Consider the following 14,072-nt stretch of genomic DNA (forward strand, 5'->3'; position numbering starts at 1 on the left):
TGGTTAAAGTTGGCCCAGTAGTTTCAGAGGAAAAGATTTTTGTAAAAGTTAACGAAGACGGACGCCAAGTGATGAGAAAAGCTCACTTGGCCCTTGGGCCCAGGTGAGCTAAAAATTAATTTCAGTGGACCATATCTGACAGATATATGAAGACTTTGCAAGCAAGTAATATATCAAATATAATTACCCTATAACTCATAATAAGGGAGTATTTCAGAACAACAATGTAACTAAAACAAGCATTATGAGAGTTTTGCATGGCGACACAAAGTCCCCTCCGAATCCATTACCAGTTAAAAATTCATTATACTGGAACAACTAGCTTTATCTATAACTTGTCCTGGTGTAAACCTGGTTAAACTGCAATGTATTTACATGTAATGAATTAAAATCTTCAATCATGATGAAAAACGTGTGGGAAGCTGATTATTAGCGTGAATTTCCTAAGTCCCAGGACCATAACACTGCAAAAAAATCATTCAATAAACAAAAACTTAATCTACACCTTGTCATATTAAAACTATATATACCAAATGCCAAAACAAAATCTTCAAGTATATATATATATACTAGTAATTGCCGAACAGGAAGGGAAAAATGTGGAAATAAGATCTATAAGTACAAAAATAAGCAACAGTACAGTCTGTATACATGTAATCAATAATACACAACAGTACAGTCTGTATACATGTAATCAATAATACACAACAGTACAGTCTGTATACATGTAATCAATAATACACAACGGTACAGTCTGTATACATGTAATCAATAATACACAACAGTACAGTCTGTATATACATGTAATCAATAATACACAACAGTACAGTCTGTATACATGTAATCAATAATACACAACGGTACAGTCTGTATACATGTAATCAATAATACACAACGGTACAGTCTGTATACATGTAATCAATAATACACAACAGTACAGTCTGTATATACATGTAATCAATAATACACAACAGTACAGTCTGTATATACATGTAATCAATAATACACAACAGTACAGTCTGTATACATGTAATCAATAATACACAACAGTACAGTCTGTATACATGTAATCAATAATACACAACAGTACAGTCTGTATACATGTAATCAAAAATACCACAGATATATAAATATAATGCCAGATTCTCTGCATTTTTAGGACAATCGAAATGTAAATTGGGCAAGTGACTGTGCTACAGTCAGTTATTGTGATCTCTTTTTTAACTGTCTACACTACTGTATATCTAACATGATATTGTTCCTTGGTAGATATACATGAAAGTTTTAAACGATGTTTACTTGGTTTATCAAACAAATGGAAGTGTTTAACGACCTTGACTGGCTATACAGCCCTCGCACGGTCGAAACTTGGTTCAACAACAAATGGAAGTTTTTAACGACCTTGACTGGCTATACAGCCCTTGCACGGTCGGTAAACTTGGTTCAACAAATGGAAGTTTTTAACGACCTTGACTGGCTATACAGCCCTTGCACGGTCGGTAACTTGGTTCATCACGGTCGGTAAACTTGGTTCAACAAATGGAAGTTTTTAACGACCTTGACTGGCTATATATACAGCCCTTGCATGGTCGGTAAACTTGGTTCAACAAATGGAAGTTTTTAACGACCTTGACTGGCTATATAGCCCTTGCACGGTCGGTAACTTAATTCAGCAACAGTATACCGCCATTTTTAATTGTAAAATAGTAGTTCACAAAAGGTCTAGATCTTTGTTTTATAACTTCTTCAAATTTTTATCGGATTGGCAATTAATGTGTTAGACTGGTGATTGGAATAAAAAAAAAGTGATGTGTTGCATTATTGCAATTCTTTTATAAAATACCAAATATATATGTTTGTTAGAATCAAATTGTTAACTAAGCCATTTTAGGGGCGATAACTCCATTAGAATTATTTTTTATGAAATTTTCAACATTTATCTAAGTAAACAGAATGGTGACACCATTTTCATTTTCTTGAGGCACATTTCTAAAGCTATCTCCTCATAATTGATTTCAAAATGATTAATTATCTCTCGAAAATTCTTTCTATTCACAAAAAAATCGTTTCACGAGCAAATCTGAAAATATACATTCTTGCAAAGCATAAATAAATTATATCTGGGGAAATATATGCCAAAAAATCCACCTTCATAAAAGCTCATTTCATTATGATAGCCTGAAAGGAAATTGATTATGTGACAATTATTGCCGGAAAAAAAATACATTATATCTCAATACCGTGTCCGTGACAGCGTACTGTGACCTACGATCATTGGTTTTTGTTTAGATCGCATAATTACTTCCCTTGAAAGATGGAAAAGATCAGAAAATTTTGCTGGGATCTCCCAGAAATTATTTTAGCTCGCTTCCCATTTATTAGTGCATTTACATTATTAATGATATTAGCTGAAAGAGACGAAAAGTTTGTTTAAATTTAACTTGATTATATATATATGTAGGTTGGTCCCCTCCGTAAAACATTCAGTATGCTTCGGAATATACAAATATTAACGGTCGTATGAGCTAATGATGGCCTTGAACTTGAACGTTTCGGTTCCCGGTTTGACGACGTCCTCATACGGTACCAGTTGAAATGGCGTTAAACGTCAGTCTACTGAAGTAATTTCTTGATCAGTTCGTGGAAACATCCCAAACTCATAAATTCTTGATTTTAAAATAGGGGGAAACATAATTATATTTAAGCAAAGGCTTTTTATCGGGCATCGGCAAAATAGCAAAATTAATATGATATTTGACCAGCTCTGATTAATATAACCAGAGACATATAATACAATCAATTAAATAATTGTATTATATGTCTCTGATATATAACTGAGCTAATTCTATAGATATATATTGCATCATCATAAATTTGATAAAAAAAATATATATATATATACAAATATAGACAACCGCATAGCTCCAAAAAATATTGCTTTTGAAATAATAGCTAGCTATTTGAATTGTATACCATATCTTTAAATAAAATAGTTTTCAACTTGGCTTCCGCTTGATACCAGGGACTTACTATTATAACGGGACTCTTCTCTATTAGTTTTAATTAATTTTAATTAATTTATTATCATGTATACATAATCATGATAATGATAAAATGTCCCTATGCTAACTTAATATATTCTATTTTTTTCCATCGCCGGCAAAATGACACTAAATTAATGGTGCCAGTAAAATAGCCCGGCATTTCTATAGAAATAGGCTATTTTGCCGGTTTGAACTAAGATATTTCACACAGTGCCGGCAAAATAGTAACTGCCTTTTATTTAACAACAAAGAAATATAGATTACATGTCGACTGCTTTCCTCATTCAATAATTTTCGTGAAATGTACGAGCTTATCATATAGATAGCCGATAGAGCAACAATATAATTTATAGGTCAATAAATGAGGGGGGGTAGGACTGAGGGGTCCTGATCCCTAGATAGCCGATAGAGCAACAATATAATTTATAGGTCAATAAATGAGGGGGGTTAGGACTGAGAGGTCCTGATCCCGAAAACCGGGCTTAAAAACACGAAATCCCGAGGTCCAGAATTTAAATAAATTAAAATCCAGACATCCCGAAATCCTGAGCTTAAAAAAAAAACGATCCCAATAAGGCCTCCTATCCCTTCCTCTTGAATCTCATAAAGGCTGATTTTTTTTTTATTGGTGGTACACCAGCAGGCTTTTGTTTGATATACATGAGTGGGTGTGTGCTAAATCGCTGTTATTTTGAAACCCTCTCCCTTTAAGCTTTCATTTCTTGAATTACACATTCCAAGCCCCCCCTCCTTTTTCCATTTTTTTAATCCCACATCCCTACTTTTATCTATCCCTGTCCGGTAAACATAAAAACAGTTTTGCTATAATTATGCACTGACCATGACTGATTTGATTAATAAAATTGAGAAAGGAAATGGTGAATATGTCAAAGCGACAACCACCCGACCATAGAGCAAAAAACAGCCGAAGGCAACCAATGGGTCTTCAATGTAGCGCACCCGTAGGTGTCCTTCAGCTGGCCTTTTAGGGATTTTTTTTTTATTAATATTTTTACTGAAGGGAAATGTCAAAATAGACCATCATTTCTGTTACAAGTATTAAGATAAGTACAAAATTTATGCCCTCCTTTCAACTGGTGTATTGTAGGTTTTTTTTTTCCCAAAATTTTTAAAATATGAAGCCTATTCCTGTTTTGAAGCATCCCATCTGGACAATTATAAAGTACATGCCATTCTTTCAACTTCCAATTTTGTTTACAGTGCTTTATTTTTTTGTATACTATAAATCAATAAACATTTACAGTAATGACATGAGCGCATGGTACGACCGTCACATTTTCACAGAATAAATTTAATTTGAAATTTATAAAAATCAAACAGGAGATTACATTAATAGATATAAACAATTCACCAAAATTTCATAACATTTGCTGACGCATTGTTTAGTTATGGTCCGAAAACTGCAAAATCCCACCTTTTTTTAAGTGAATAAAACCCCACAACTCAGAAATGTAAAATCTAAAATTTATTAAATTATAAACATTAACAGATATAAACTATTCACCAAAGTTTCTAGTCCGAGATTATTCTGATGTCCAACGGTTGTTTTGCCAGACAAGCTTGGGCCGTGGAGAGTAATCTCGGACTACAAAGTTTCATGAGAACTGCTGAAAGCATTTTTTAGTTTTTGTCCGAATCTAGAAAAATCCCTTTTTCTGACAAATATATGACTCTGTAACTCAGAAACGTGAAACCTAAAATTTATAAAAATCAAAAGGGAGCTCTTGTCAATAGATATAAACAATTCACCAAAATCTCGCAAGTTGGTGAAAGCCTTCTTTTTAATGAAAAAAAAACTCTTTAACTTGGAAACGTAAAATATATTTATCAAATAAAACAAAAGGGAGCTCACGTCAATAGATATAAAACAAAGTTTTATGAAAATTGGTAAATGGGTTTTAAAAGTTAAAGTCCAACATGTTGACGACGGACGGACAGACAGTCAACTGAATACCACAATATGTTCCGTAAACGGGCATAAACAAATTATCTTGACTCTTAATGTCTTTTCTGTGGCCATCTTAACTAGTTGAAAAGATATAAAGGTGAAGCTAATACAGGAAATAAAATACTATATATAGTACCCGTCTTAGAACAATTACCCTCAAACTCAATCGCAGCCTTCTCTTTGTACATGTAGTACAATTTTAGATAGATATTCTTAAACACAAGTTACTGTCTGGAAACTACAAAAAATGCCGGTCTCTGATCCTGGATTCCTGTATGTTTTGAGCAATTAGCTTTAAACTCAATCCCAGCCTTATATTCACAGGCACTTGTTTCTATCCATTGGAAGACCCACTATCAACGTATATTTACGAGAAGGTACTCAACTACTTTTTTCACCTCTCCGCTCAAAACCCTTATTTCTCTGTCAATTCAGTCTAAAATTGTTTGTTCCATACACCATTCGATTCAATTTTTGCGGTCGTATAAAAATTTAAATTAAACATATACCTATTTGCATTAGGGTCCAGTATCCAAAATCTAAATGTTTGGGTAGATTCAGCATTTTAAACCACCAACAAAACATATATTTTTTTAACTAATTTTTTACCCTTCGACCTTAATATGAGCCAATTTGAAAACCATGACAGGCCAAAAATCAAAATTCCAGGTACACTGTTAGATCCAGCGTATCAAAGAAACTAACAAAATTCATTTTATGTTGAAACCAAACAAAACTATATTTTGGACCTAAATGACCTTTGTCATTTCGGGGCCTTTTATAACTGACAATGCAGTATGGGCATTATTCATTGTTGAAGGCTGTACAGTAACCAATAGTTGTTGATTTCTGTGATTTCTCTTGTGGAGAGTTGTCTCATCTGCAATTATACCACATCATCTTTTTTACATTCAATGTTGACGAAATTCCAAAAGGACTCAAACAGTTTCATTTTGGACCTTTTGAACCTTAAAATGGACCAATTTAAAAAATTAGACACAAAATGAAAATTCTGAAAACACAGTTATATCCAGCATATCAACCGAAATAACAAATTCAATATTTGTAGTAATCAAACAAAATTAAAATTAGCTCAATATGGACCAAATTTAAAAAGGACTAAACAAGAATGTGTCCCCAGTACATGGATGCCCCACTCGCACTATCATTTTCTATGTTCAGGGGACCTGAAATTGGGGTCAGAACTCTAATTTGACATTAAAATTAGAAAGATCATATCATATGGAACATATATACTAAGTTTCAGGTTGATTGGACTTCAACTTCATCAAAAACTACCTCGACCAAAAAACTTTAACCTGAAACTGGACAGACGAACAAACGAATGAACGCAGAGACCAGAAAACATAAGTCCCCTCTACTATCGTAGGTGGGGCATAAAAATTAGAAATAGTGTGTACACTGTTAGTTTTGGCTAATCAAAGAGACTAAATAATATTTTTTTTAATGAATTAAAACAAAGTTTTTTTTATTTTGGACCCTTAAGACCTCAATGTTGACCAATGTAAAAGCCAAAAATCCAAAATAGCAATATAGTTTGATTCAGCATACAAAAGTACCACACAATTTCAAGACTTTGAATTAAACCCAATTGAAACAATACCGTTTGTATAAATTGCTTAATTCTTAAAATACATTCTACTTTTGCCCAAACAAACAAGAGACTACTATATTGGACTAATGTCAACAACAGGGCACTATCAATCCATATTTTCTGTCACATAAACATTATAGAAGATATACAATCAATTTATGAAATAATAAGTGGTAGAAAAGTAGAGACAATAACCTCCTTTTGGCCAGCAATAAACTCAGTAAACAAATATAGATTTTAATTCTTAAACTCATTATTTTTTAGAAATACATTTATGGAACACAACCGGATCTTTTCTACGAAAAAAATAACATAATTTTATCCCAGTGTTTCAGGTCATATTTTGACAAAATCCATCCATATATCTGCAAATAACAAAATTTTGCACAAATTCTGACACCTCAGGTTGTATTGTCTGACTTCACGTTACTCTTTTGTTCATTACTTCACATTTTGGTAGTTTTAAACCATCAGTTCACTTGTTTATCATTGTTCCTGAAAGAAAAAAGTGCATAGTATTGTACATGTATATAATAAATGGTGATGTACAATGTATGTAAAACAAAAAATATGCATACATCATGTCCATTAATGTGGCATGGAAAAAAATCCCCTTCTAATTTTTATACATTTTGTATATATCTCTTCTTGTTATATGTCATGGTATTTTCTGATATTTTTAATGCAGCAATTAAAAAAAATGCTGACTTGTGATTTATCATTTGGCAGTGGTAAAATTTCATATCTCTGACTTGTGATTAAGCTAAGAAACACTGATGATGAATTAAGACACTTGCAAGTGAATAATTCAACCTCATTGAATCCCTATTCATGTGATCTTCAATTAAACCCTTAGCTAGAAATGGATTATGAATAGTTGATGTGTGTTAGGCTATAAATCAGTTATTAGAAAAGAATGTCAACATTGAAAGTGAAATAAAGGTAAAATCATTAGATTGACTGATTCGATCCACAAACAAATCATTCTTATACAGGTAAAGTCGAAAACTAGCTTATTTTTTTTAACCTTACAAGTTTATACATGTATATAAATACTTGTACATACTTGTATATATCAGTTAGACTGAAATGGGTGATCTTAAATCACTGATTCAAGTAACATTTTGTCCAGAAATGTTGAAAGTAAGAGTTGTCTTTCTTTAATAATCACCAATTTTCAAAGTACTAGTAGTATAAATAAAACACTAGACTAAGTGATTTAATTTTATTGTACTTTAAATATACTGTACAATATTTATGAACCAGGGACTAATTATGTTCATATATGAAATCCCATTTAGTTTATTTAAAATCACCTCAGTAAATAGTTTCTGGTGTTTTCTTTCATTATCAGGTATGGAATGTCAGACCTTTTTACTAGGGTCATCCCTCTGACATACAAGTTAGAAAGCTAGTCCTACTGTACCTAGGCCCTCTCCTGTCAAATACTGGTAGACCATTTCTGAAAGACAATTATAAACATTGATTTCAAAAATTCAGATAACAAAAATTCAAAGTGAGGTCAATAAATAGTCTTTTAATCAAAGCAAGTTTTAGATCTATGGAATATAAAAAAAAATTCAAGACCTGCTTTCTTTCAAATTCCCTCATGAGATTTGTTGACCTGAATTTTCATACTCTATTATATAAACAATGATAACTACAGATATTCAAATGATTTAAAAGGATGTTCAAGCTTAAACAATATAGTTAGTACTATAAGATTAAAACACTTGTGACAATATACATTGTTAGAGGATGACCAAGTAAGTCACCATTATCAGGATTCTCACTACAGATTTTTTTTTTACATGGCGAGTCAAGCAGTGAAAAGATGAAATTTTCTTGATACACTACATACAATGTATGCAAGCTCACTAAAAAAAATTAAACGTTTGCAAGAACAAAGTACATAATGTATGAATATTACTGAAACATACATGATGATCATCTGATGAGTTGAGCCTTTTCAACTAATTTTTAGGGTTGAAAACCAATGTGCACATCTACATGTAAACAGACACTGACAGATTTCTAAATACTGTTTCAGTGTTCGTTTTATATAATTTTCACTGACTGCCCAAGAGCAGCTGTTCAAGTCATGCTTCAGTGATTCCCTATATTTTTCCAAGCATAAGGAAATAAGGAATGGCCCGGCCACCTGAATAAACCCTGCAACTCCGCCTCTGATTTTGACAAGCTTTAAATGCATGATATTTTCTACTTGTATGTTTTAAATCATATTAATGTGAAAGTTGAGGTCTATTTCTGTATATATACATGTATTATTGTCAGTGGCGGATCCAGAACTTTTCATAAGGGGGTAGGGGGGCACTGACTGAACTAAAGGGGGTTCCCACTCCAGTCATGCTTCAGTGACTCCCTATTTAATCAACAATTTTTTTCTCACAAAAGTGGGGCCCCACAGGACCGCCCCCCTGGAACCGCCTATGATTGTACACTTTAATGAGATACATGTATGTCTCATTGGCTGTCATACCACATGTTGTTTTAACAAAGATAAATTTTGAGGGTTACACAAAGTTTGTGATACATTGCTGAAAGGCTTCAAAGCAAAAAAAAAATATAAAAGCCTTTCAATACCTTATAATTATTTTTACTAACAACAAGTGTTATCGGATACAGACAGCCTGAGAACCTTTACTAAATTTATCAATGTTTTTTATCTTAGGCTTGTACATTTGTACTTCTTTCCAAAATTTCACTTGATGTAGCTGTGTATGCCTCTATATAAATATGACACCCCCCTTTTTTGGAGGGGGGTCTACCATAACATAGTTAACGAATCCGGGTCCACTATAAACCCAGGTCTTTGAGTTGTAGACATGTTTTGAGGATCACCAGTGATCACTGCTTCTCAAATTGCTTCTGTGTACGCCTTTCTGAGCCCTCTGCCCCAGGTTTCACATCATAAAAACACAACTTGTACAAATCTTTCTTTGTGAAAATAGAGGAAATTACTGATTTTTTACGTCAATGCCTACAAAAAAACGAGCAGCATGTTTATGTTTTACTTAGAAAGCTTGCAAAGTTGTTTTTAACAATTTTTTGGGCTAAAGTTGCGAGTTTGACACAAAAAGAAGGACCTAGCGGCCACTTCAAAAGCTTGCCCATTAGTGGGCGATAAATAGTTGTTAAAAAAAATTATACCACACGAATCGGGTGAGTTTTGGCTATCTTACTTTCAATTTGGGCAACTTGAAATTACTCCACTCACCTGTATCGTGGCTTTCTGTTACCCACTACCATCTTCGAAGCGGCAAAGAGGAACAACAATGCGGAACTGCGCATGCTCGAGAACGTTCATTTCAAATAGTAAAATTAGCCCATACCGGACGGTATTGTCAAGAATTTCAATAACGGCCGGGAAACAGACTAATATATATGCATCCTCCACTTCTGAAAAACAACAACTATACGGTACCTCGAATTACCGAATAACAGTGTTATTATCCGAATAACTCATGTAATTACCGAATAACTCTTCAAATATCAATATTAACACATTTAAGTGACTTTTAAACATATATTATTGAATAAAATTATATTAGAAGTGTATTTTATAACCTAAAAATTTTTTTTTTCACACCATTTCGTTCCCTATTAATACATGATAAAGTGTGAGTTCGTGGTCTAGTAATCAAGACCATTGGCTACAGTGCTTAAGGTCCTGAGTTCGATTCTCACTCGGGATTCTAATAAATCATTACATCAGAAGGGCGATTTTCACCCTCTCATACAAATCTCTGGTATCCAGACCGGAGTTTAAACCAAAATGGGTACTTTGAGGTCAAAGTTGCCCTCTACCTCGATCTGGAGATCTGATTATCTCTTCGGTTTGTCCAAGGATTCGTATAGTTAGATACTATACAAATCCTTGGTTTGTCTGTTCACTAAGAGTGTCCAGGTGGTTCTCTTCGAGTACTTTGGCTTCCTCCACCATAATCAGACTTCCAGGTGTCCAAGCACTTCCTTAGTGTTTTGGTGGTTGGGTCATTGTCCTTGTAAATATTGTTGTAAATACATTAGTGACACCTCTCCATTAATTCCGAAAGGGAGTGTACACGATTCCACTGTACCCTTGCAGCTCTTGAGGGGTGCTCTGAATTACAGAGGAATCTACCAGTATATACATTACACAATGAGTATTAATATCACATTGCATCATATCATTTAATAATCAATGTTTAAAAGTCACGACACCAATATGTGCTAATATTAAAATTATAAGTGTTATTTGGTCATTTGAGGTACCATATCATACATGTACATCTGTCATTTTGTACCATAATGAAAGACAACATCATTCCATACATCTTTACATAGTCATGATTTCATATGATATAGAATAAACGCATTGGAACTAAACAGGGTTCACAGTACCAAAATATGCATCTTGCTTACCATAAAGTTTTAACATTTATGCATAATAAACATTTTTACACTTTTTATTAACTGATTAAGGTTCAGCATAACAAAGAAAAAAACAAATATGTCCATATTTTCACCTCAAAAACTACTCTGTGTAGAGACTTACCTGTGCAGTTCGGAAAGTTTTAAGGCCTGACATCCACTAGATAATTAAAGTTAAATTTATTTTGCATATCACTATCAGAAGGATAAAATCCTTTTTGGATTATGATTGATTTATTTGATTTAAGTCTTACTGAAATTTTGCAATGTAATGTAATGTCTTAGCAAGCTGATTAAAACATCCTGCCTTTTACAGTATATATGTATTTCTGTGGACACGAATACTGGTTGTTCTTTTCTAAAAAAAAAACCATTCTAATTTGTTCAGATAAGACTGTATCTATCTTTCTCTAGAATAATGATAGTTTGTAATACTTTTCAGATATCCTCCAATACCACCAAGATTGATTTACAGCCACATAGCTATCTTCCTAGCAGTTGGATTCCTCATGTCAGCAAGGGTGAAGAGAAAAGAATTGTCATTGGTTTATGCTGGTCAGCTGTTATATTTTGCTTATAATACATATACAAATGAAAATCTACGATATACTGAACCACAAAGGGTAAGACAAATAAATTCATGAAATTAATGCAACATATTTCTTTTAACATGTTTAGAGAAAATAGAAATTTCATTTTAACAGAAAATTATTTTTTTATTTAAAAAACATTAACATACATGTATCAGGTGTATACTCCGATGTCACCAGTTTTAATACAGAAAAATCACCACATAAAGTGATTCATTTATAGTCAGTACAAAAAAAAAATCATGAGCAACAGGATTTAATCATACATGTAGTTGCTAGCATTGACTTAGGAAACTCGTCACCTAAAGTCAACAGCATTTCCACAGAAAGTCATCTCCAAGATTGATTCACCCACACTTGCTAGCATTGAATTGAAAAATCACAACCAAAAGTAATTCACTAATCATGTTAATAGTCAGCAGGTTTCATACAGAAAAATCACCACCAAAATTGATTCACTCAATCTCCAGCTTTTTACACATAAAAAACACCACAAAAACAGATTAACTTTTTTGGACTGAAAAATTCCACCAAAGAGAATCATTCAAATACTAGCATTGACTCTTGACTTGGAACAAAATCACCAGCATTGACTCATTTGTTTTTATACCAAATCACCTTGTGTATAGTAATAATACTTTCTACTTATCTTTCAATTTTGCCTCAACTTAAAGTAACAAAAATATACTTAGTCATGATAAGTTCCAATTTTAATTAATGGGTCACTACATTATGTGTTGTTGTTCTTTTTTTCAGATAAGAATGTCAGTAAGATTGATTGGTTGTGCTGGTATATTTGTATTATTCTCATATTTCCAAGAGCAAGTCAAATCCAGACAACTTAGAAAACTTGGAGAAACATTAGTTGGAATATTTCTAATAGCTTATGTATATATAATCAATAAGACTTATGAAGATAAGCGAGCCTTCCTAATGCACATCCCTGGTGGGGATTGGAGTAGATATTTCATTACTTTAGTTTTAGCTTGTGGTGCTATAAGTTTCTTCTCAGGATATTTTTTACGAGATGTGGCTATTTCATTAGCAATAGTCTTCGCCATACTGACTGTAGCTATAGACTGTGACATTCAGTATTGGGTGAATAAAAGAGGAATGCTATATTGGAACCAAGTTAGGGTTATTGCAGATGATTTATGTATAATTATTGGATTTTGTTTGTTAATTTCAAGGGGAGATAACAAAATAAAAACCGATTAAACATTTATTTTCTCATTTATAAAAGTTTTGTTTCAGACCTCAGCTTTATTGAACACAGTATATTTGTGCATATATGACGCATTACTTGATTATTTATTTAATATTTCACTCAAATTTCACTTAAAGTAACAATTCTTAGTAATTTATAACCAATAGTCTTTAGATTTCATTAGCACCATTATTTTCTAAAAAAATTCTTTTTCAAAATAAGGATAAAATGTTTGGCTTTATTTTTACAAGTCATTCTTAGACATGTTTGGAACAGCGCCTAAATAATTGAGCCATTTCCAAATTCTGAAAAAAAATCTATTTTCTTTCTTTGTCCTAAAGGATCCACATTTCATATACATGATATATTTATCAATCATGCTTAAAAAATGCAAAGAAGTTAAAGCTACAAAGATCAGGTAAATGTAAAGCATGAACAAAATGAAATGGAAAAATAACCAACTTTACTAAAAAAAAAAAAAAAGAAGTGCAGTTTTCCGTATTATTTGTGCATGTATATGATTTGTCCATTGTTCAGGGTAATGAAGTATTGGTATAATGAACCAATTTCAGACACAACTACAATAATGAGTATTTTTTGGGGGAATATTTTTGGCCCATTTTAACCTGTATGACTGTAATTCAAGAATTCATGTTTTAATGAACAATTTTTGAATGATAACACTTGTATACTACCATTGAACACATTATGAGTTGATTATTTTCACATTCATGATCATGTCATAATTGGAATGCTTGTTTTTGTTTGTTATTCTATCTCATGATTATACGAAGGACAGTTAAATATCTTTTTATGTTAATAAAAACATTTTATACTTAGTTATCAGCAGTATTGAATTTAATATCAGTATTTTTTTTTGTATTGCTTGGTTCCAGTTTGTTTAGTTTTGTTAAAGGTTTTAGGTTGAGTCTAATGCTATAAGTTTATAAAGTTACTATTAAGCCAATTTGAACATCACCAGCATAAACAAAGTATGACTGAGTGGAAGCCCCAGGAAATGTATAGTTAACATCAATGAGGCAGCAACAAAAGACCACAATAAACGATGTACATAAAGTGCATATCTATCAACTAACAGATCTGTCCCTTTCAATTTTCTGGTTGTAGTTTAAATTTTCCAGTCTACAGAGGCAGATTTAGAGGGGTGCCAAATTTCTGGATCCGCCACTGGTCTACTTCTGTCTCATGTTGT

The 14,072-nt window shown here is 32.6% G+C and overlaps 1 protein-coding gene and 1 long non-coding RNA gene across 2 annotated transcripts; one reads left to right on the forward strand and one right to left on the reverse strand.

Annotated features, from left to right (window-relative positions):
• Window positions 1-2,274: 2,274 nt before the first annotated feature.
• Window positions 2,275-13,698, forward strand: LOC134685175 (transmembrane protein 101-like). The gene is made up of 3 exons (XM_063544654.1): window positions 2,275-2,424; window positions 11,505-11,685; window positions 12,409-13,698. Exons 1-3 carry the CDS (start codon window positions 2,315-2,317, stop codon window positions 12,868-12,870), a joined length of 753 nt encoding a protein of 250 aa, XP_063400724.1. The 5' UTR covers window positions 2,275-2,314; the 3' UTR covers window positions 12,871-13,698.
• Window positions 6,852-10,004, reverse strand: LOC134685176 (uncharacterized). The gene is made up of 3 exons (XR_010101263.1): window positions 9,867-10,004; window positions 7,945-8,090; window positions 6,852-7,123 (listed from the first exon to the last, which is right to left on the reverse strand). It is a non-coding gene; the product is annotated as an uncharacterized LOC134685176 (long non-coding RNA).
• Window positions 13,699-14,072: the final 374 nt, after the last annotated feature.

Source organism: Mytilus trossulus, chromosome 9 (assembly GCF_036588685.1).
Source record: "Mytilus trossulus isolate FHL-02 chromosome 9, PNRI_Mtr1.1.1.hap1, whole genome shotgun sequence".
NCBI lineage: Eukaryota > Metazoa > Mollusca > Bivalvia > Mytilida > Mytilidae > Mytilus > Mytilus trossulus.

Bases quoted from the DNA above. Each gene is read 5' to 3' on its own strand.
- LOC134685175 (XM_063544654.1), top strand. From the start codon at position 2,315: ATGGAAAAGATCAGAAAATTTTGCTGGGATCTCCCAGAAATTATTTTA. The intron at 2,425-11,504 runs GTTTGTTTAAAT...AATACTTTTCAG, and splicing joins TTAGCTGAAAGAGACGAAAA to ATATCCTCCAATACCACCAA. The intron at 11,686-12,408 runs GTAAGACAAATA...TCTTTTTTTCAG, and splicing joins GATATACTGAACCACAAAGG to ATAAGAATGTCAGTAAGATT.